Source organism: Phasianus colchicus, chromosome 8 (genome assembly GCF_987193195.1).
Source record: "Phasianus colchicus chromosome 8, bPhaCol1.hap1.1, whole genome shotgun sequence".
Classification (NCBI taxonomy): Eukaryota; Metazoa; Chordata; class Aves; order Galliformes; family Phasianidae; genus Phasianus; species Phasianus colchicus.
In genome coordinates this window covers 8,345,217-8,365,915 of record NC_143443.1, presented here as the reverse complement: position 1 = coordinate 8,365,915, position 20,699 = coordinate 8,345,217, and the positions used below count along the sequence as shown (strand labels likewise).

The following is a 20,699-nucleotide window of genomic DNA, read 5'->3' as shown; positions in this document are numbered from 1 at the left end:
TCCTGTATAGATAAGCCACAATTAACTTTTAGCTTCTTCTGTGCAATCTACTTGAGAATACACAAATATTCTTCCTCACTCTTTTTTTTTCTGATGCTTGTAACCAATTTTGGTAGACCTAAATGTTCTGTGTTTAATTTTAGCCCGCAGCATTGTTTTCTAAGCTTTTGCAGAATTCAAAAAGCAAAACACTTCTGTCAAGTGCTGTAATGGGAACTCGGGCATCTGTACGCTTATATGGAAAAAATGAGTTTTATCAGAGTTGTTAGTTTTCTATTACGTATAGGAAACAGCACAACTTGAATGGTCATTTCAGAATTGTTATTTTCCAGCTGCTCCTCGTGTGGCTACAGTAAGATTTCAAGTGGCCTTTCCACTTCGGCTGTCATGGAGCCCAAGGAATGACTGAAGTAAATGGAGACTGTGCTGGCTGGGCAGCTGTCTTCAGTCACTTCTCACTTAGGCAACCCGGTGCGTGTGTTTGCGAAATGCCACGCTCTCCCAGGGAAATCTCTGCCAGTACCACGTTAACCTTACTTTTCCTAATATGTAATGCAAAATCCTCTGATGGAGCCGAGGCCTGCTGACCTCTTGGTTATGGCTAGCATAAGTTTGTTCCTTTTTCTTTGCAGTGACTTGTTTTATTTTCTGGAAGAGTGTTATGTGTCATTCTACTCTGCCTTCTCTTTAGGTTAAACCCCATATAGCTTTCTCCCACTCCCAGTTTTCTAGTGCCCTGATGGTTTCTGTTCTTGTCTTTTAGACTGCTCTTTCTGGTTCGAAGTACACAAACAGTGCTTTTTGCACTACAGCACTGTCTCAGAAATAGGGATGGAGTTCATATCATACATCTGTCACTCCTTCTGGCAGTGTTTCTTTATTTTCTTGAACACTCTGAGGTAGATTTAAGCACCTTAAAAAACTGCTGTAGTTCACGGACCTTTACAAATTGTGGGTGGAGGAGTCAGTCTGGACTGCCGATACCAAAAAGGAGTTCTGTCGTGCCTGTCACTGCTGCGGGGGCTGTGAACGGTTTAAATTGCTTCAGAATGTCAGCAGCCACTCGTCTGTGGGAATATTTCTATTTCCGGCTGCAGCAGATGCGGGTGCGGGCGTTAGAGCCGGCCTGGCGGGGCAGCGGCACGGCTGTCACACGGGACGCGCAGGCTGCGGTGTCGGGCGGCTTCTGCAGACCGCGGGGGGAAAGCCGCAGCGCGCCGAACGGGGGGAGCTCCGGGCCGGCCGTGATGCCGCAAGGAAGCGCCTGCGGTCACTCAGCGGCGCGGCCGCGATCCCCTCCTGCCGCGGGGAGGCTGCTGCGCGCACCCGGGCGCGTTAAAAGCGAGAGAAGCGGCGGCCGTGCCTGCGAGGCTTCGCCACGGACGCGTCAATAAAAACGGGGGAGGCAGCGAGACTTGCCGGCGGGAGGAGGCGGCGGGGCCGGGGGCCGCTCGGAACGCGGAGGAGGGCCGGGGCCGCGGCGGAGGCGAGCGGGGCGCTCGCCCGAAGGGGTCGCTCGGGGCCCGCGGGGCCGGGGCCGTGCCTGCGGCCGGGCAACCCCCCCTCATCCCCCCGCCCCGAGGCTGCGGGAGGAGGCGGCGGCGGCGGCCCCCGGCGGCTCCTCCCCCCGCCAAGTTACAACCGGTTCGGGCTGGCACCGGCCGCGGCCGCGCCCCGCCCCGCCGCGCTGGGGATGCGGGGCTGCCCCGGCGCTCCCGGGGGCGGCTCCTGCCCCCTGCCCCCGCCGCGCAGGTAACAGGACGGCGCCGGGGGCCCGGGCCGGGGGGCCCCGCGCGGAGGCGCCATCGGTTCGGGGTGAGGCGGGGCCGCGGCGGGGAGCCGGGCGGGGGGCTCGCGCGGGGTGTCCGTGTCCGGCGTCGCGCCCCGCTGGCACGGGGCAACGCGGGGCTCCCCGCGGCGCTCGGCACCAAACGGCTCCGCGCCCGCGCCGTCCCGCCGGCCCTCGCAGGTGCCGGACGGCTCGCAGACGCCCGCTGACTTCCGCTGCGCGCAGCCGGCAGGTGCCCGTCGCCCAGGTGCCCCTCGCGGAGCGCCCTCGGCGTCTCGGGAGGGCGTGCGCCCGCCTGCCTGCTCGCGTGACGTTGTGCGCCGCTGAGAGGAAGGCGCCGAAGATGATGCCCTCTTGCCGTTCCTCGCCCGCTGTGCGGGCCCGGGCGGGAGGCACCGCGCGTAACTTGGCCCTTGGCCCGGCGAGCGGGCTGGCCCGGGGGCGTGGGAAGGGGCCAGGCGAGCCGGGGCCATAAAAGCGCGTCCGTCCCGCAGAGGCGGCCGAGAGACGCGGGCCGGTGAGGGAGCGCCGCACGGCAGCCCTCGCAGGTAGCGATGCGTACGGAGACGCGCGCTCATCTTCCCGGTGAGGCTGGCTGGTGGCTTGCGGCTGGCTTTACCTCTGTCTGCTCTCTGACAGCTGGTCGTACTGCGGGGGGGGGGGGGGGGGGGGGGGTTCCGCATCCTCTGGGGCGGTGGGGCCGAGAACAGGTAGGACTGGTTGTGCTGAGCTGACGGACCTGCACGAAGCTGGCTGGGCCGTGTGCTGCCCTGACGGACGCTTCTTTGTGTGAACTTAGTGAGCGCGATGGGAAAAATGTTATTACATTGTCAGGAAGTTTTGTTCCGGTGTTTTGTTTTAAGCCCCGTGGTGCTGCTCGGGCAGAAATGGAAGGAAGCGTTTATGCTGAGAAGCCTCCTGTGTGAGCTGCCAAAGGGAAAGTGGAGTATGATAGATATGTAAACCTGAATGCTGAGACCTGAGAGGACACTTACGTGCTCAGGGTGGGAGTACTTAAGGGCAAGTATTAAAGTGTGGGGAGCTACCGTAGTTCAAACATCAGTTCAAGTCTGACATTGTCAAAGTACAAACAAGACTTTTTCAGTGCGTTTAATGCAATGGCTGTACTTGCCATAGCATCTGTGACTTGAAAATAAAGCCCCACAGATCTACCTGAAATCGAATCCACTTTAAAATGAGGGATGTTATCATTCTGCCTGCTTCTGTCTCTGTTCGTACCAGTGCGTTGCCAGACTGGAAGAGCTGTTAATCACACAGATTCTGCTGACCTCAGCCTTCCTTGCAGCCATATGCTGCTCACAGAAAGCAGCGTGCTTAACAAGCTCCCAGTTGCACATATAACAAACTGAAAACAATCCTTTTGCTTCTGTTTTTCTCAAGATTCCCTTTGCCACAGATTGATACAAGTTTCTGTGCTGAGGGCTAGAGGCTCAATTGCAGTCATACTGTTTAAGTCAACTTGTGTTTTTGTGTGTCGGTGCTCATCTGTCATCTTTAAGCTGAATTTTAAAGGGTTTTAAAGGGTTTGGTGTTGTGAGGTAACCAGCTATACAGAGTAAAGCAGTTACAGCGTGACACCACTATCTTACGTTTTAACTGTCATTCAGTTTGTTCTCTAGGGTTTATTTTTCTTTTCTTGCTATTGTTAAAGGCCTTCATCAAACAGCCCTCTTTGTTTGATTCTTGTTCTTTATGAGTACAACTCATTGAAAAGCTTTTTCTAACCATGCTTCCAGTTACTGTTTAACTCTTTTTGCTTTATTTCTCCATTTCTGTCATTTTGAAGTGACTAGGTTTCCTGCAGTCCAAAACAACATCCTCATTTCTTCTGAACAGTAAGACTTGCAGAATGGTTCCCACCTAAATTCTGGTGTTAACAGGTGTTCATTGTCCATTAACCTCTCTTCTGTGTGAGCATCTGCTTCTTTATTTTTGATGACTTAGTACAGTCTGTGTCTTCCTCTTGCTCAGAGACAGAAAACAGTGGGAGGCACTTTGCATCCCTCCCAGGCAGATGCACAGATTGGATGCCCATCTAGGCAATACTGGGAGTAACAACTCTTTAACTCCTACTGTCAGCTCTTGGCCATCCTACTGGATTTTTATCGTAGTATCGTTTGAGTTGAAAGTGACCTTTAAAGGTCATCTAATCCAACTCCTCTGCAGTGAACAGGGACATTTGCAGCTAGATCAGGTTGCTCAGGTTGAATGTCTCCAGGGTTGAGGTATCCACCACCTCTCTGGGCAGCTTGTTCCAGCACCTCACCACCCTTACTGTAAAAAAAAACTTCTTCCTTATATCCAATCTAAATCTCCACTCTTTTAGTTTGAAACTGTTTCCTCTGTCCTGTCACGACAAACCCTGCTAAAATGTCTGTCCCCTTCTTTAATATACCCCCCATTTAGATACTGGAAGGTCTCTATCAGGTCTCCCTGGAGCCTTCTCTTCTCCAGGCTGCACAGCTCCATCTCTCTCAGCCTGTCCTCGTAGTGGAGTTGTTCCATCCCTTGGATCATGTTTGTGGCCCCCCTCTGGATGTGCTCCAACAGCTCTGTGTCTCTCCTGTACTGAGGACCCCACATCTGGATGCGGTGCTCTAACTGAGGTCTCACCAACATGGAAAAGAGGGGCAAGACCACCTCCCTCACCCTGCAGGCCATGCTGCTTTGGATACAGCTCAAGATACGGTTTGCTTTCTGAGATGCAAGGGTACCTTGCTGGCTCATGTCCAGCTTGCCATCCTCCAGTACCCCAAGGCCTTTTCAGCAGGGCTCTGCTAAATAATTTTGTATTCCAATTTGCCATTTGCAGGGAAGTATTAAATAACGTACCAATAAAAGGTACCTTGATGTCCACAATCATGATAATAGCTTGGTTTACTGGAGTACCTTTAACCATGTACCCTAGCAGTAAGCTCCAGGGGACAGGCTCTTTGTACAGGATTCTTGGCTAACACCCTCTCCATGGGAGAACTTCATGCCTTCAGGGCAGTAAGAAAATGTCCCTTATTGTAGATAATAAGCACACAGCAATGTCCCTAAAGGGACCTGCAAGAGAGGGAAAGAAAAGCCAGGTCATGATAGCTGGTAAAAACAATCTGTGGGATTTGGTAAATACTTCTCTCAGTACAAGGATGATTTCTGTGGGGAAGTGATGGTGATTTTCACTTTGTGCTTGACAGTTGCGGACTGCAAATGGCCTGAAGTGCTTAGAAAAGATAAATTTTTGCTGTCTATAAACCTGTCATTTTAGCTAAAATATGTGGAAGAAAACTGCTATGCAAAATAGGAGGCTTCTGGGAAGTCAAAGGTCAGCTCTTTTGCTGCCCTAACTTGGCAGAACTCTGTTAAAGTTGATAAAGCCATGCAGACTACAGGCAGATGAGGAGCTGGTCCAAATTTTCTGTTAACCTTTCTTAGAAAAGACTTTAGAAAAGACTAAGACTGAAGGCTGTGAAAACTTTTCACCACCTGCCCTCCCTTCCTCCCCATCATATCAAAGAACAGCAGAACTGAGTTAGGTAAGAGCTGTGTCTTTGCTTAGTTTTAGTGTGAGCATAATAGCTAGCACGTATTGTTTTCTAGAGACTTTAAACAAATAAGAGTTGGGATTATTCACTGTATATATCTATATTTTGGTGAGTTTTCAAAATCTACAATGTGATCTTTTTTCCCAGTGGAACTGTCTTTTCTTGATGCTGTAACTAATTCCCACCATTTTTACCCCATTCAGGGTCAAAGCAAACACTTCTTTAGTGCAAGAAGAGGTGCATGTGCCCAGTCTTCGTATGTCTGTATACATGTAGTGCATTTTGTTTAGACATAGAGGAGATCCTCTGTTGTGTGATTGTAAGGGTTATTGTTGAAAGATATCTATAAGCAGCTTTTTAGTGTGCTGATACCTTATGGTATCCTGTGATTTCAGCTATCACCCTGGCATCCAATGTGATCAAGGGACAGTTGCCAGGCATTTGAAGGAGTAAATCAGAATTTAGATTTGTAGCTGAAAAAAAACTTTGTGATGATTGTAACTGGAAATACTGTATCATGAAGGACAGTTATTATGTCAAAAGCATAAATCTTTTCCCAAAGACCTCGAATGTCAAGGCTTATTTTATGTTAGTAGGTCATGTTATTGTTACTTGGTGCTCAAGGCTGCTGTCAGCTGTTGATTAATTGGGGGGGGATCAGTATTTCTCCACTGAGGTAACTCCGTAACTTGAATTCTTCTGAAGTTCCTCTGTAAAGATACTGTTTCCACTGTTGCAGTGATACTTGGGCTGAAAAGTTGCTTTGCTGCTCTTTTTCTGCAGGTGGAGTTGCCACATGAAGCTACGTTTGTAGGGGGCTGCAGGACTTGCCTGTTGTCATCTGTAAGTATCTACTCCTAAAGTAACATTTCAGTATTGTATCTATGAATAGATGGAGCCAGCTCCTTTCATGTCTCACTGTATAGTAGTTATTCTTTGCAATTTTATACTGCTTTTTTTTTTTTTTTTTTTTTTGTGAGTTTTCCACATGAATCCTTAAAAATTGATCACGAAGAGTCTGGGGAAGAGTCTGAAGGAATGGGACTTCTGTTACTGTCTTCTCATTTAGATCATTACTTTCATAAAGCAATCTTTTTTTTTTTTTTTTTTCCCTTTTCACTGAAAAATGCTCAAGAACTGGCACCTCTTCACAAATGGACAATAAGACCTGCTTATTTGGTTGTTTTGCCCCCGGGGTCTCCCAGAGCAGAACCATTACTGCAGCACTCTTAATGCTTAAGCTGTGGTGTGAAAATGTCCTGAAGGAAACAGAGTAAGATCTTATCTGTCTCTGTCTTACAGGGTAAAGAAAATAAAATGGTTGAGAATCACACATCTGGTTAGTGAGAGAGCCAGGAACAGAACATGGGTTTTGTGATCATCAGTTCAGCAGATTGCTCCCTAAAGAGAGGGAGGGCAGGTTAGTTGCATGCATGGGAACTCACGTATCACTGGAGTCGTCCAAACTCCAAAGCAATTTAGCCTGGAAACTTATAAATCCTTTGCTACAAGTTAGAGACACCATTCTCTACATTCAGAAACTAGTCTAAGAAGGTGAGGACAGTTAGTTATTTAAAGCTGAGATGCACAGATGGTGGATCTTGCCATGCCTTGAACTAATATTTGTATGCTTGTGAATTTTTTTCATACCTAAATTATTTATTGGAGTTACTTTATACTTGTAGTCATCCTTCGCCTTTGGGCCTGTGTACTTGCTTAGGATAACCAAGGGCATAACTGCTAATGGCCAAGTGTTTCTCTTGCTGCACTGCACCATGTATTGGTGCCTGGGGTCTCCACAAAGCTTCCGTAACATTCAGCAAACAAAATGCGATCCATTTCTGCAATGCAGTGCTGACGGATGTGTGACATACTAATATATGACTCTCACTGTACCACAGGAGCAGTATATGACGATGAAGGGTCATAAATACCAAACAGCAACTCATCTTCATTGCCTGTATGCTGCTTTTTATTATATTTCTTGAAGTTTGTTTGGCAGTATCTCACTTCTACAGCTCAGTTATATTAGCAAGCCCAATTCCTAATGCTCTGTTCTGACTCTTTTTTTTTTTTTTTTTTTTTTTTTTTGCTTGTTTTTTGTTTGCACAGGGCCTACGTGTCCATCTATGCTCATCTGACAAGATGGTGTTTCAGAAACCACCCGATGGTGGCTGGGGCTGGGTGATTGTTATCGTTTCCTTCTTTACTCAGTTCTTGTGTTACGGATCACCGCTGGCGGTGGGAGTCTTGTATTTAGAATGGTTGGATGCTTTTGGAGAAGGAAAAGGCAAGACTGCTTGGGTTGGATCACTAGCAAATGGAATCGGATTGCTTGCCAGTAAGTGTAGATGCATTATCTATCTTAAATGGAAACATTTCCTTTCTAACAGATGCTTTTATCTGCGTGTGCTTATTAAACACAGCTATAAATGATGAAAGAGCATGAGGGATAGTGTATTTTTGTTTCAGATCAAGATAGGTAAGAACATTGTTTTTATAGTTCCACTTTAAATAAAAAAGCAATTGAAAAATAGCAAAAGAAGTATTAACTTTATAAAGTTCAAAATGACTGTATCTGAGTAATCTACAAATACTAAACTATACTTGAGAACTGAATGATAATTTTATTGATATAACTTTTTTTTTTTTTTAATGTGGCTTTGGCTAACGTTTGCATTAGTGTCTTTAAAATCAGGTCAAACGGCTACTCTGAAATGTCTCGAGTGCTTCAGAAACAAAAAAGGTCAATTAATAAACTAGTTACTTGTTTTTTGTCTCTAGAAATAAATTCACCAATTAAAGTAGATTTGGGCTCTTGCTTTTTGTTTGAGGTGAAAAAAGCTGCTCTTGAAGGTTTTAAAGCCATGGAAAAAATGGCATTAAATAAAATAATTTCACTGGAAGCATTTTTTTTTTTGGGGGGGGGGGGGAAGACATTGTCTTGAAGAGAAACAGCAGGGTTTTGTGAGAATTAAGCACCACTGTGAAAGTCCATAGGTCCATTTTGCTGTTGTTTTACTACTGAGCCGTCGGTACGCTACTGGTAACATGACTAACTTCTGCTTTTCAGAGATTTGCCAAGGGAGCTATTACCTTTTTGCTGAATCTGGACAAAAATGGCCCATCAGCAGAAATATTGCTATGGGCAAAAGCATTCAAGTAATTTAATGGCTGAAATCTAGTTCAGGATTCTGAGGAAATCTCTCCTGAAAAGAGAACTGACATTCAAATCATGATACAGAAATGAATAAAAGCCTCTGCTTTATACAACTCTAAATGGCCAAATACTGTTCTTGCATTTGTGTTAGGGATTTATATCACTAGGCAGAACAGAAATAGGCGAAGACAGATGGATCACCACACAACTATATTCAGTCTCAGGGTGTAGGAGTCTATTCTTTTATTATAGAATTTTATTTTTCTGTTTTGAGGGCATTAACTCTTTTTATGAAAGGATTAAAGCCTAAACAAACTTGTGGGAGAAAATAAGGCCAAATAAGATAGTTACTGAAGGAAAACTAGGCAGAAAGGGATTGCAAGAGAAGGAGTGAGGAAAAACCTCTCTGGAGACTGGAAATCTTTGGCTCACTCCTCTAATGAGAGCCTTATGCCCTTTCTTCATATGGCAACACCGTGCTAATTTCCAGCTTTCTTAGTTCCCTCTGCCTTGCCTCTGTGATCAATTGTCAGTAATATGGTTTTAGGCAAATAGAAACTTCTGTGACTGAATGATACAGGAAAAAGGTGCTGTTTTAATTTGTTTTGGTATGGAATGATTAAATTGCTTGAAATTTTGACAGTCTGTCAGTATGATTTTGTTCTTTCAGTTTGGGATTTGAAAGCTGAATAGTAATTTGTAACTTTAGTTCAAGGAAAAGTACAGAGAAATATTTTAATTGCATTGAAGTTATCAGAGTTGACTGAAAACAAAAATTATGTTCCCTGCTCTATGTTAAGTGGAAGATCCTGCTGTCTTGTCAAGCTGGGATCTGACCTCAGTGGTAACTCTACTTGACATAAACTTACTGGGGGGCACTGTGAATATCCTAACCTCTACTGAAAAACTAAAATGCTTTTGAGGGTTTACAATTCTGTGATGTGCTGGTATTCTACTGGAAAATTCCCCCAATACCCTTTAAATTGAAATATGTAAAAGTTTCTCTGTGGGACTAACACAAACACAGTAATGATGATGTTGTCCAGTTGGTTTGGTGTTCACAGCAGGAAATAAAGGAAAAATCCTGTTGTTCTTTTATATGAAATCTTATTTCTTGAGGGAGTAACTTCTGGCTCTGATGATAAAAGCTCTTTATTGCTAATAAGGGCTTTATGAAGGAGGTTTAGTGAGGACTAAAATAATGAAATTGATGATGCTCAGGAGTCTGTGCACCCATCATATCTTCTGTTGCTCTCTGTGGGAGATCTGTTCTTCTTTCCTTGCAGTGTAAGAAGGATGCATTGGTGTCAGTGACTGTAAAGCTCATCAGAATGCTTTCATGTTGCGTAAAAAGTGACCTTAAAGACTGTAATTCTCTGAAAGTGTTTTTATTAAAGATCAGCCCACTTAAGAGCAGGAATAGCTACAAAAAGCCCATAAAAAGATATGGTTATTTAATCCTTTTTTTGTTTGTAGGAATGTCTCGATCTCTTATCATGTTAAAATTCCAAGGGCTTCAGTAGATTAGCCTTCTAGATTGGTACAAGGAGTATTCTCTTTCTTGTTTGTGGAACATGCAGTCTCTTACAAAAACTGTTTTTCCTGCAGAGTTCATAGTAGGAAAGACCCAGTCAGTAGTGCAAAGAGCATGTGTTGTTAGTGCAAGAACAGTGGTATAACACACTGCAGTGTTAGAACCTTTTCATGAATATAGAACAAATGAACTTATTTCTGTTATTAATTCTGTTGCTGCAGGGTCTAGTATTACAGGCCAGATGCACAGGACCATTGTGTGTTGTAGCCTATGTTAAATAGATGATCAGGCTAATAGATATTTTTCTGAATTATCAGAAAGTGTTTCTTTAGTGCATTCTCCATCTCTTCTAACTTTTCTCAGTAGTTAATTGCTTCTTTGAGAGTATGTAATCTTATCATAGAGGCTGTTTAGTTTTAACTTTCAGCTGATTAATGAGTTGATCTTTAAAAATGGTATATTTGAAGTGTCCAGAATAAGTGTGGTTTGTGTTTGGAGACTACAATGTAATTATTTTTTCTTTTAAGCCTGTGTTCTTCATTTCAGTTTCTTTTTGCCATTGATACCAGTCTTCTGTTTTGTTGTTGTTGTTTGTTTTGTTTTGTTTTTCTCATTAACAGCATTGAAAAATACATTAGATAATTTCTGTGACAGTGGGAGGTATGTCTAGTGGGTTTGCTAGATTGATACCATAATTTAACTGAAAACAGGAATATGTTCTTATGTGAAAGACAACTGGTAGTGAGAAAAGTTTCTGTCCTGTCTGTAATTGGAGTTTTAAACATTTTTTTAAAGTAGTAGATGCTGGTGAGTACTGTTAAATTTGCTTTGCTGATATCCTTTCTACAGTGTTTACTCTGCTTGTGTGAGAGCTAAACTTAGATCAAGGCATAGAAACCTAGTACAGCACCTTGTTTATTGAGACGAATTCCCTGGTACCCTGGTGTTCAGTTTCTGTCCTCTTGGAGCACAGGCTGTGTGGCTAAGGCCAGTGTCCAGCCCTGAGTTGAAGAGCTCATCAGCTGGAGAAGGAAGTGGGACAGGGAACCTGACTGCTTCCTTGCGGGATGACTCAAGTTAGAACTTCCTGTGACCATGTATTGAAAGAAGCATGCGTACAAAAAAAAAGAGAGAGAATACACCAGTGTCATTGTACAGGGCAGTGGTGAGACAATGTCTACAACATAAGGTATCATAACACTGACTGGTTATCATAGATGTGGGAGATGGCTCCAGGGATGATGTAGAACTTGTTGTGTAGGAAGAAATTAAAAGCGCTTATGTTTTGCTTCGTAAAGCAAGCCAGAGGAAAATATGTATAATGTTCCTGAAGATTTTTTTCTCCTGCACCAAGTGTTCTTAATTTGACATCCATTTGGAGCCTGAAATTAAATTAGATCCATGTTATACTTGTTAAAAGCAAAACAGGCAAAGACCTTGGCACCCGTAGTTGGCACCACAACTGTTTACGGTAAGCCAGCAGTATGTCTCCCATTCCCTCTTCCCTTTATTGACGGATTAAGAACAAAGGGAAGACTTTTTGGAAAAGCGTGTCTTGATAAATTAATGGAGTGTTTCTGCTGGCCTGAGGTACTTTGTGTTAAATGTCTGAAAAAACGGTGAGCTTTTGTATTGTCAAGCAATATTTGTACAACTCTGCAAAAGACCATCTACAGACTTTTGGACAAAAACCTTGCATGTGGGTAGCGCCCACCCAGGGCTGTGGAAGCTGTACAGAACATGGAAGGAGTAGAGAGGGTCCCCAGATTCCTCCAAAGAGAAGCCCAGTCCATTTAGTAATTTTATCAAAAGGGAGTGATCTTCTTTGATGAGTTGGAGAGGGATTGCTTTTTCTTATCTACGTTCTTATACAAACTCTTAGAGGATGTTGTGTTTGTTTTCAGCAGGTTTTAGCAATGCTTGTAATATCCAAAAAACGCTCTTGTGTTATCTCCAGTGGATTTTACTTACAGTTTATGAGCATTGCTTTTATTCTGCTGTTTCAACAAGCTGGTACAGATACCAACAGGTAGGATGGGTCAGATTAATGCAGGAGATAAGAAGAAGAACTGTTGTCCAGCATTGTTTGTTTAGTAGCTGTGAAGTGAGAGAGGGAGGACTGTAGATATGAGAGGGTGGAGGAAGAGCATATTTGTTTGCAGTATTTTTTTTGCTCTGTGTGAGAACATTGAGGAGGAGAGTGTTAGCTCTTGATGCCATAAAAGAAAACAGCTCTGTAGTGAAATTGCAGACGGAAGCATCTGTTTGGAAGGAGTGTGTCTACAGAGGTCGGAAGATCACAGCAGTTGTGAAGATATTGCATTTGCATCATATGTCTTGTTTTCACATTTCATGAAGGAATCGCTTTCACATCCAGATCTCACTGAGTATAAAATCTTTTATTTATTTAGAAAATCCTAATGAAAACATCAGTGTATGCTTGATTCTTTTCTGGAGTTCTTTCCCTTTGATCATTTTCCATCAAGAGAAAGCGCGTCCTTTCTGCTGTCTCTTCCAATTTTTTTCTGGACCACTCATCTGCATATAGAACAATTACCAGGCAGCTGATCATTGACAGGTTGTGTGCAGAACACCACTGGCAGTCCCAGTGCTGCCTTTGAAGTCTTTCAGAGAACTCAGTTTTCTTCCTAAGTTAGCTTCCCCTCTGGTAAAGTGGGCTGGTTTCTTCCTGATAGACTTTACTTGGAAGAAAAAAACACTCTGAGGTTTAATTTGTTAAAGAGGTATATTGTGAGCCATGTCTTCAAATACTATTCCAATACTAGTTCTAACCCCTGGGGTTGCTTAGCAAAGTGAAGAAAATCTTGGCCTACAAAACATTATCTGTGCTTCCTATTGAGGATTGCCACTGGGATTCTATTTTCTGTTGTTGATGTTATGATGGGAAATGGATTATCAGTAGAAGGATCTTTCTGAAACATTTGACTAAATAAAAACCTTAACGCTGCCTGTAAAGCTTTTTGCTGAGTGATTGTACGTTGACTCTTACATTCTTGAGAACACAAGCGTCCACTTTGAACAAAATCCACAGGGCAGGAGTTCACAGAGCAAGTCTCAGTCCCACTCTGGGAAAGTTGAATGTTTGACCAGATTTAACTGCTTTGAACCCATTGTGCTTGAATTACTTGTAGAGAATGACATGTTTGTGTACAGTAAACTCCTGTGCAAATACCATGGTAATAACCAAACATACTTTGCTTATTGAAAAAAGTGAAAGCTCTTTGGGAAACAGAGTTAAGAACTGTGGAGAAGCAGGAAAATGAAACAAAGATGCTTGCTCCTGTGGGGGTTTTCTTTTGTGACTTATTTTCTAGCAGTATAATAATGGGAGTGAGAAAGTAAGGCGTGTTGTGGAAGGGAAGATGGATCTGTTTTTCTTCTCATCCTGGAGATCTATAACTGCTTTAATAGTTACTCTGGTGCTCCTTCTTATAAACAGAGCCATTGCTGAGATGCCAAATCTCTTGCTGTGTGAGACGACATATTAATTCTGAACTTACTGGAATGAGTTATTTAGTTTTGTGCAGGTTGTTTTCCATGTCAGAGCAGAAAGATCTCTTTGTACATTCTATTCTCTTTTGGGATTATTTTTTGTAATGGGGAGAAGATGGTAGAACATCTCCTTGGACCCTGTCAGAGCTGTTTCTGATGATGTTCCAGAGAAGAGTGCCCTTGCCACAGTACACAGATGTGTTCCTCGGTTCGGTCCCCCACCCCCCCTTCCTCTGGCTGGGTTCCAGAAGATCCCATTTTACTTTGAATCCTTTGCTAGCAACCAGTGCAATCCATATCAGCACTGCAGGCTGGGCAGAGAGCTTCTGAAAGAAGAATATGTCACAATATAGAGAGTACATGTAAGGGAAATACTGTTCATTTCAGCAGGGCAGTGGGTAAGAAATAATGGATAGAAAGTGTGCAAATTCCTCTGCTTAATTGAATTATGTTATCACTGCCTAACGTTCTTTCAGTGTAGAAGTTTGAATCTGCATCAGATTAAAAAAAAAACAATCCTTTATTTATTATAAACCCTGCAGTTTTAAGAAACATGCCAATCTTAATTTGCCAGTTCTTGTAAGTAATTCTAGGAATCAGCATCAATCTAACACTCTCAGCTTTTGTTCTTGGCAAGTTGCTCTGCCCAAGTTATTCTGGCTGGCTTTCATTCCCACAGCGTGCTGGTTCTTGAGAAGCAGCGAGTGCTTATATCTTCCTTTCTCATTGTTTCCAGAATGCACATAAACATAACTTCCCCAGAAGATTTTCTCCTTTCTTCTTTAACTCTGACTTTTTGCGTAGTTAAGCCTCAGTTCAAACTGTGTTCTCTTTAAGTTCCCTAAACAGACAGCTCTCACACAGGACAGAAGTTCTGACCTGCTTTCCATCTGAGGGCTGTTTCACCTGCTAACGAATCAGTGCTCCTGCCTGCCAGAACTCCTTGTCCCATGGCTGGTAACCACACAAACACCTTGTCTGCATTCCCAGCTGCTAGCTCCTGTCTGTAAACCTAGGCAAGCACCGTCATCAGCTCCAAGTGTTGTTGTTCACCTTATATCATGTCTGGGCTCAGCTCTCATCTGCCGGGAATCGTAGTTCTGTGTGAGTCGGAGAACCGACCCGAAAAAGAGCAGACTCTGAAATTACTGCTTTCACAGATTCTATTGACTGTGAGGTGCTTTTCTATCGATGTGAACATGATGCAAAGATGGTGAGGGTTTTTTGTTTTGTTTCGTTCTTTAAATAATGTCATTCGAATGTATATCACACTTCTGATTTCATGGCTGACAAATTTAGTATTGTGGGTCTGAGGTATGTCTATGAATGTTTGGAACTGGGGGGTTTCAGAAGAGCATTTGTTTTTTGTGAACTAAGTCCCATGCTGGTTACTTATTTATGCAGGACGCCGAGCTTGCATGCTGAAAGGCCACACAACAGAAAATTAAGTGCTTGTTCTACAACTTCTGTGAGGGAAGAACTGATTCAGTAGAGGCAGAGTGTGGCTGTTGCCTGTCTTTTCTTCTTGTTTTGAAAAACCAACCAACCAGGAAATATTGGGGGACAGAGAGAAGGAGAAACCTCTTGCAAACTTTGTGAACATTGCTCTGGACATTCTCAATAAACGACTTCTATTTTCCATAATTTTACAGTAATATTCAAGATCGGTAATGAACAGTTGTTTAGTAAAATACTGACTGGCAGATATTCCCTCGAAAATCAGGGAAGAGTACCATTGGCCTTTATGTGCTACATTAGCAGATGTTTCCTCTGTCTAAGCAGCAGGTGGCATTGTTACTGTGATTATGATCAGATGTTTTCCATTTCAATTTTTTACCTTTCATCTTACATCAAGATGACTACTGATACTCTTTCCTGAAACACTGTTTTGTTTTTTTTCTTCTATTAAAAAAAAGTCTGCTTGGCTACAGCCTGGCTGAGGGTCTAAATTTTTTGGTATGTACAGATGAAGGCTTTTTCAGAACCTTCATACAAATCCATAGGTTTGCAGTCACAGTGTTATAGTCTAGAATGTATGCATTATCCTATTTTTAAATTATGTTTTGCTCTCTCCCTTCCTCCCTGCTCTTACAATTTTGCATTCCTTGAGCAGAATTCTTGCAAGCTTGATCTTTTATGTTTTGATAATGTAGTCTTAAAGAATCCTGTGTGTACTCAATTGTTTTTTAGTGTAATTATATATTTATTATCACAAGGAACATTTCTGTTGACCGAGGTTTTTTGTATTTCTTCCTGTTGCTGCTATCTTACCAGACTGTTTTTCCTGCTTTTTACCTAGGTCCTGTGTGCAGCATTTGCGTATCATCCTTTGGAGCAAGACCAGTAGCAATCTTCAGTGGCTTTATGGTGGCTGGTGGCCTCATGATGAGCAGTTTTGCACCTAACATATACTTTCTCTATCTTTCATATGGGATTGTTGTTGGTAAGAAACAGCTCCCTTTCATATAGAGACTTAGAGCTTGTTAAGTCTTGGTTTAGTAATCTGAAAGAAGAAGCTGATTCACAGAGGCAGCTATAGTCTGGGACTTGAGTTACCATGGGGTAACTTACTTCAGGGTGGGTCACACAGGCAGCCTGTTACCACGTTGTAAAAGACAAAGGCAATGCATATGTTCTTCAGGATTTAAAAGCAGTTTGTTCTGTGTTAATATGATCACTAGAGATGGAAAGACTCATTTATTCTGAGGGAGGGGTAGATTCAAGCAGGTCTTCTGTGGGCAGGAAGCACTAATCTTAAAAGAATAAAATCCCTTCAGGAATTTTGTCATGTACTCATTCTAACTTAGTAAATTAGAGATCATTAAGGAGCAGTGTTGTTCTCCACATAACTGGATTGAACCTAAGGTGCTCTGCTAAAGGCATGAAAGTGCTGTTCTCCTGGTGGGAGGGGGGCTGTCTTTTTGCTGCAGAGGGCTGCTGTGGGTGGTTATCAAATTTCCAATTAACTGTGTCAAGAATCCAGACGCCTTACTGGCCGTCAGGACCCAGCAGGGTGTCCTGGCTATGGTACAGTGCCATGCAGACAAAGCTGTACTGTTGGCCCAGGCCAGCCATTTAACTGCTTTCACATAGCATAAAATATGAGCTGGCGAACTGCTCAAACTGAGCCAGCTTCTTGCAGATTTGTGAACTGGGACCGCCCGTAGGGAGAGAAGGTTTGGACAGTGCTGGCAGTCTAGTGTGTCACTGTCAGTGTGATGGGTGCTGAGCCAGCTTTAAAAGTATCTCTGTGTCTGGGGTACACCACTGCATCATAGAGGGAATAAACAGGCGTTCATTTCCCTGAATACACCGTATGCCTTATTTCTCTTTCTTTGCAGGACTTGGATGTGGCCTTTTGTATACTGCAACGGTGACCATCACTTGCCAGTATTTTGACAAACGCAGAGGCCTTGCACTTGGTCTGATTTCAACAGGTATGATTTTTAATTGCCATTCTCTTTCAGTGCTAACGTTATTCTGTCAGTAGAAAAACGGAGCATTATATTTTTCTTAGTTAATTCCTGAAGTGAAAGCCTCAGTAGCAATGAGCATGTAACAACCAGCTTCAGATAAATTAGTAACTACATCTGCAGTTGTATGGCGTGGATTATCCATATAGATGAGAAAAGGCAATTCACCAAAATGAAAATAGATTAGGAGTAGTTCAGGCTGTGTGCCATGAGTAATACCAGGGGAAACTTTCTACACAGCTCTCTTCTCTCTCTTTGTACTTACACAAGATTATGGATAAAAGAGACTGGAGATATAAATCTAAATGCTGGATTAACATAATTTCACACCAACTATTTCCTAAAAACTAGAGTTAAAGTTTGGGTTTAGTTTTGTTTTTGTTTTCCTTTTCAGTATAAAAGGAAGATGAATGTCTGAAAGATTCCAAAAGCTCATCCCAGCTTTTATCCATGCATGTGAAAGGGATCTTAGAAGAATGAACCTTTGAAGGCTGCTGAGCAGCCTTTCTCAGTCTTTAGGTTGTGTGGTGTTGTACTTTTTACCAAGAGAAATTAACTTAATGAACCAAGTAGAAATAGTTGAAGAGGCATACTGTTCCACACCTGCCTTTCTGTGTTGTACTGTGTCTTTCCTTTGACCCTTTTTCTCAAGCAGTGGTTAGTTAAGAGGGGCCTGGTCAGTACCGTTAGTACTGCAAGTTATGTACAGCTGACCTATACTGGTGTAATGAAGGGGAACCACTACTGCACTGTGCCCCGGAAATATTTTTAGTGGCTTTTATTGGGTTTGCAGGCAGTTAGCTGTGGGACTTGATCATATTGAGTGTTAGTTAGTTCATACGTTCAAGTGTATGGATTACTTTTATAAAACATAGAGATTCTTCAGAAAATCATCCTAAAGTTTGTCTTTAAATTGACTTGAAAAATCAGTGCTTTGTATTTGTGAGTGGATATCCACTGATTATACAGTGAATCTGTGCTCAGTTTAGCCAAGAGTGTATACTTTACATAGGTAGGATTGCATAAAATGCTTGTGCTCATTGTAATTGCTTACCCTTCAATATTTTCTTCTGAGTAGTCAGATTTCTCAAATGCATGTTTGGACCTGTAGGGCTTCAGAAGTGCCTCTGGAGTAAATTTACCTGTAGGCTCTGAGCTACTCTCTTTAAACACCAGACGGTCACCTGCCGTTTGTAAAAAGGCTCTTGGTGAACCACTGGTCTCTTTCTGCCTTAGAGGAGGCAGGTGGCAGCAGTGAGGAGAAAGGAGAAAATGATCTTGCGTGTAATTCTAACAGAACTGATTCAAAGTGTTACTGAACGTGGTACCTAAAGGGATATGTGTATGCATGTGCATGGCAGAAGGATATTTATGTTTTTCATCAGATACTATGTGGATTCTACTTGTTTCTAAAAGTGTCTGCTGGTGTTAATCATCATAAATTCTCCAATGTTTTGAAAAACATTTTGTGCATAATCAAAACTTAAACAGGGAAGGTAACCAGTTTATTAGATTGAGAAAAGAGGAGCACAAATGACTTCTGCACTTTAACAACTACAAAATATGCTGTCACAGGCATGTTAAGTTCTTGTTGGTGAACAAAGTTCTCAGCTACGTTATTCTTGTTTTATAGGCTCAAGTGTTGGACTCTTTATATATGCAGCACTGCAAAGAGAGCTTATTGAGCTGTACGGACTGGATGGTTGCCTGCTAATAGTTGGTGCACTATCTCTAAATATATTAGCGTGTGGCAGCCTAATGAGACCATTGGAGTCATCTGATTCCCCTTCACCAGAAAAAACACGTATAGACAAAGTCCCAGATCAATATTTTGTTTACCATGAAAAAGAAAAGACTGTTGAAGAAAATATAAGCATCCTTGAAAAGGGCTACATTGATGAGAAATGCACAAACAATGTGCCTGACTACAAACAAGATAACATTTTAACTAAGAATGTATTGAGCTCAATAAATGTAAATGAGAAAGACACTTATAAAAAGAAAGTTGTGGAACAGACGAACTTCTGCAAGCAACTAGCCAAAAGAAAATGGCAGCTCTATTTGAACTACTGGGAGGAAACTGTAGTTCTTTTTAAGAACAGAGTATTTTCAGCTCTCTTTTTTGCCATCTTGCTCTTTGATATTGGTGGATTTCCTCCTTCTCTGCTCATGGAAGACATAGCGAGAAGTGCAAACATCAATGAGGAAGACTATCATATGCCCCTCGTTTCCATTATAGGCATTATGACTGCTATTGGCAAACTTATTTTAGGAATACTGGCAGATTTTAAGTGGGTTAACACATTATATCTATATGTACTTACCTTACTAATGATGGGAGCGGCCTTGCTTGCAATTCCATTTGCCAGAAGTTACTTTACGTTAGCAGTGCTTTCTGGGATTCTGGGTTTTCTGACTGGGAACTGGTCAATTTTTCCATATGTAACAACAAAGACTGTGGGAATTGAGAAACTGACTCATGCTTATGGGATACTGATGTTCTTTGCTGGACTTGGAAACAGCCTCGGACCACCGATTGTAGGTAAGGTCAAGTTAGATATTTTAAAATTAACACGAGATTATCAGAATCCCATGTGTATGTGGGTAGTCCTGCTTCATTCTAATAACAATAGAAAGATGATATAAAAATCTTAAAGCTTAAAGCCTGTTTCTCCAGATTTTGTTCTGTTTTTAGCTTTGCTTAAGAGCACGTGTCATGTGTAAGTGGTCATAGTGTGCATTAAATTTAACCTTTTGTTTTATCCCCGTGATTTTCCTTTGATTTACAGTGCTGCGTTCTGTTTAACTCCTCACTGATGCTTTTCTCTTTTATTTTCACCCTCAGGTTGGTTTTATGACTGGACGCAGGAGTATGACACTGCATTCTATTTCAGTGGCTTTTGTGTTTTACTGGGAGGATTTCTTCTGCTGTTGGCAGCGTTACCCTGCTGGAATGCTTGTACCAATCAGAGCTCAAAGCTGTCTCCAAATACTTACTCCTACAAAGTTGCTTCTAGTGCTTAGCTGACAACTGGAAAACACTACTTTATGCCTTTTTTTATATATGATATAGCAAAGGATTTTAGTAATTTTTCACTTATTTATGAAGTCCAAAAATCCTTATCCACTAGAAAAATTCTATTGCTGGTTTATGGTCAGCTTTTTTTTTTTTTTTCCCCCTTTTTTATCCCTCCCCCCCTTTTTTTAAGAACAGTCTTATTTTGTCTACTGTGCACTGTGTTTTCTGCCTTTGTCTACTGCAATTTCCTCTCAGCCTGTAATGGATATATTGTGCTGTATTATTGGCTGTACTGTTTTTGTTGTTGTTTTTTAAGGGATAGGGAGTGTGAAGGGTTGAAGACATTGAAGCAAAAATGAAGGCCTATTTCTTATTGGAGAAGAATGACATTTCTGTCACCTTTTATAGGTCTCCAAGTTGCACAATCAGACTTTATGAAACAAAAATTTGCCTTATGAGAATATAATGCTATGGCAAGGTGCTTGTAACATCATGTTTAGATTAACTTTCTGACTTTTTAAAGTTTCTCCAATTTACAATGAAGTGCCAATGAGGGAGGAAGAACAAAACCATCCTTCTGTTGCATTAATGAACTTTATGATGAAAGTAAAGATTCTTACTACCACTGCGACTGAGGACTATGTTTATAATTATTGCACT

The 20,699-nt window shown here is 42.3% G+C and overlaps 1 protein-coding gene across 6 annotated transcripts; it reads left to right on the top strand.

Moving 5' to 3' along the window:
* The first annotated feature begins 1,631 nt into the window (after positions 1–1,631).
* SLC16A9 (solute carrier family 16 member 9) lies at positions 1,632–20,670 on the top strand. Of its 6 annotated transcripts, none has more exons than XM_031589972.2 (8): positions 1,632–1,752; positions 6,124–6,183; positions 6,643–6,760; positions 7,453–7,681; positions 15,847–15,990; positions 16,889–16,984; positions 18,654–19,562; positions 19,866–20,670. In XM_031589972.2, the coding sequence occupies exons 4-8, from the start codon at positions 7,486–7,488 to the stop codon at positions 20,042–20,044; spliced, it is 1,524 nt and encodes a 507-aa protein (XP_031445832.2). In that variant the 5' UTR covers positions 1,632–1,752; positions 6,124–6,183; positions 6,643–6,760; positions 7,453–7,485; the 3' UTR covers positions 20,045–20,670. The 6 variants fall into 6 exon arrangements, with proteins under 6 accessions (XP_031445832.2, XP_031445834.2, XP_031445835.2 ...); XM_031589973.2 differs by lacking the exon at positions 1,632–1,752 and adding an exon at positions 1,910–2,337; XM_090144824.1 differs by lacking the exon at positions 1,632–1,752 and adding an exon at positions 1,910–2,374.
* The last annotated feature ends 29 nt before the right edge of the window (positions 20,671–20,699 follow it).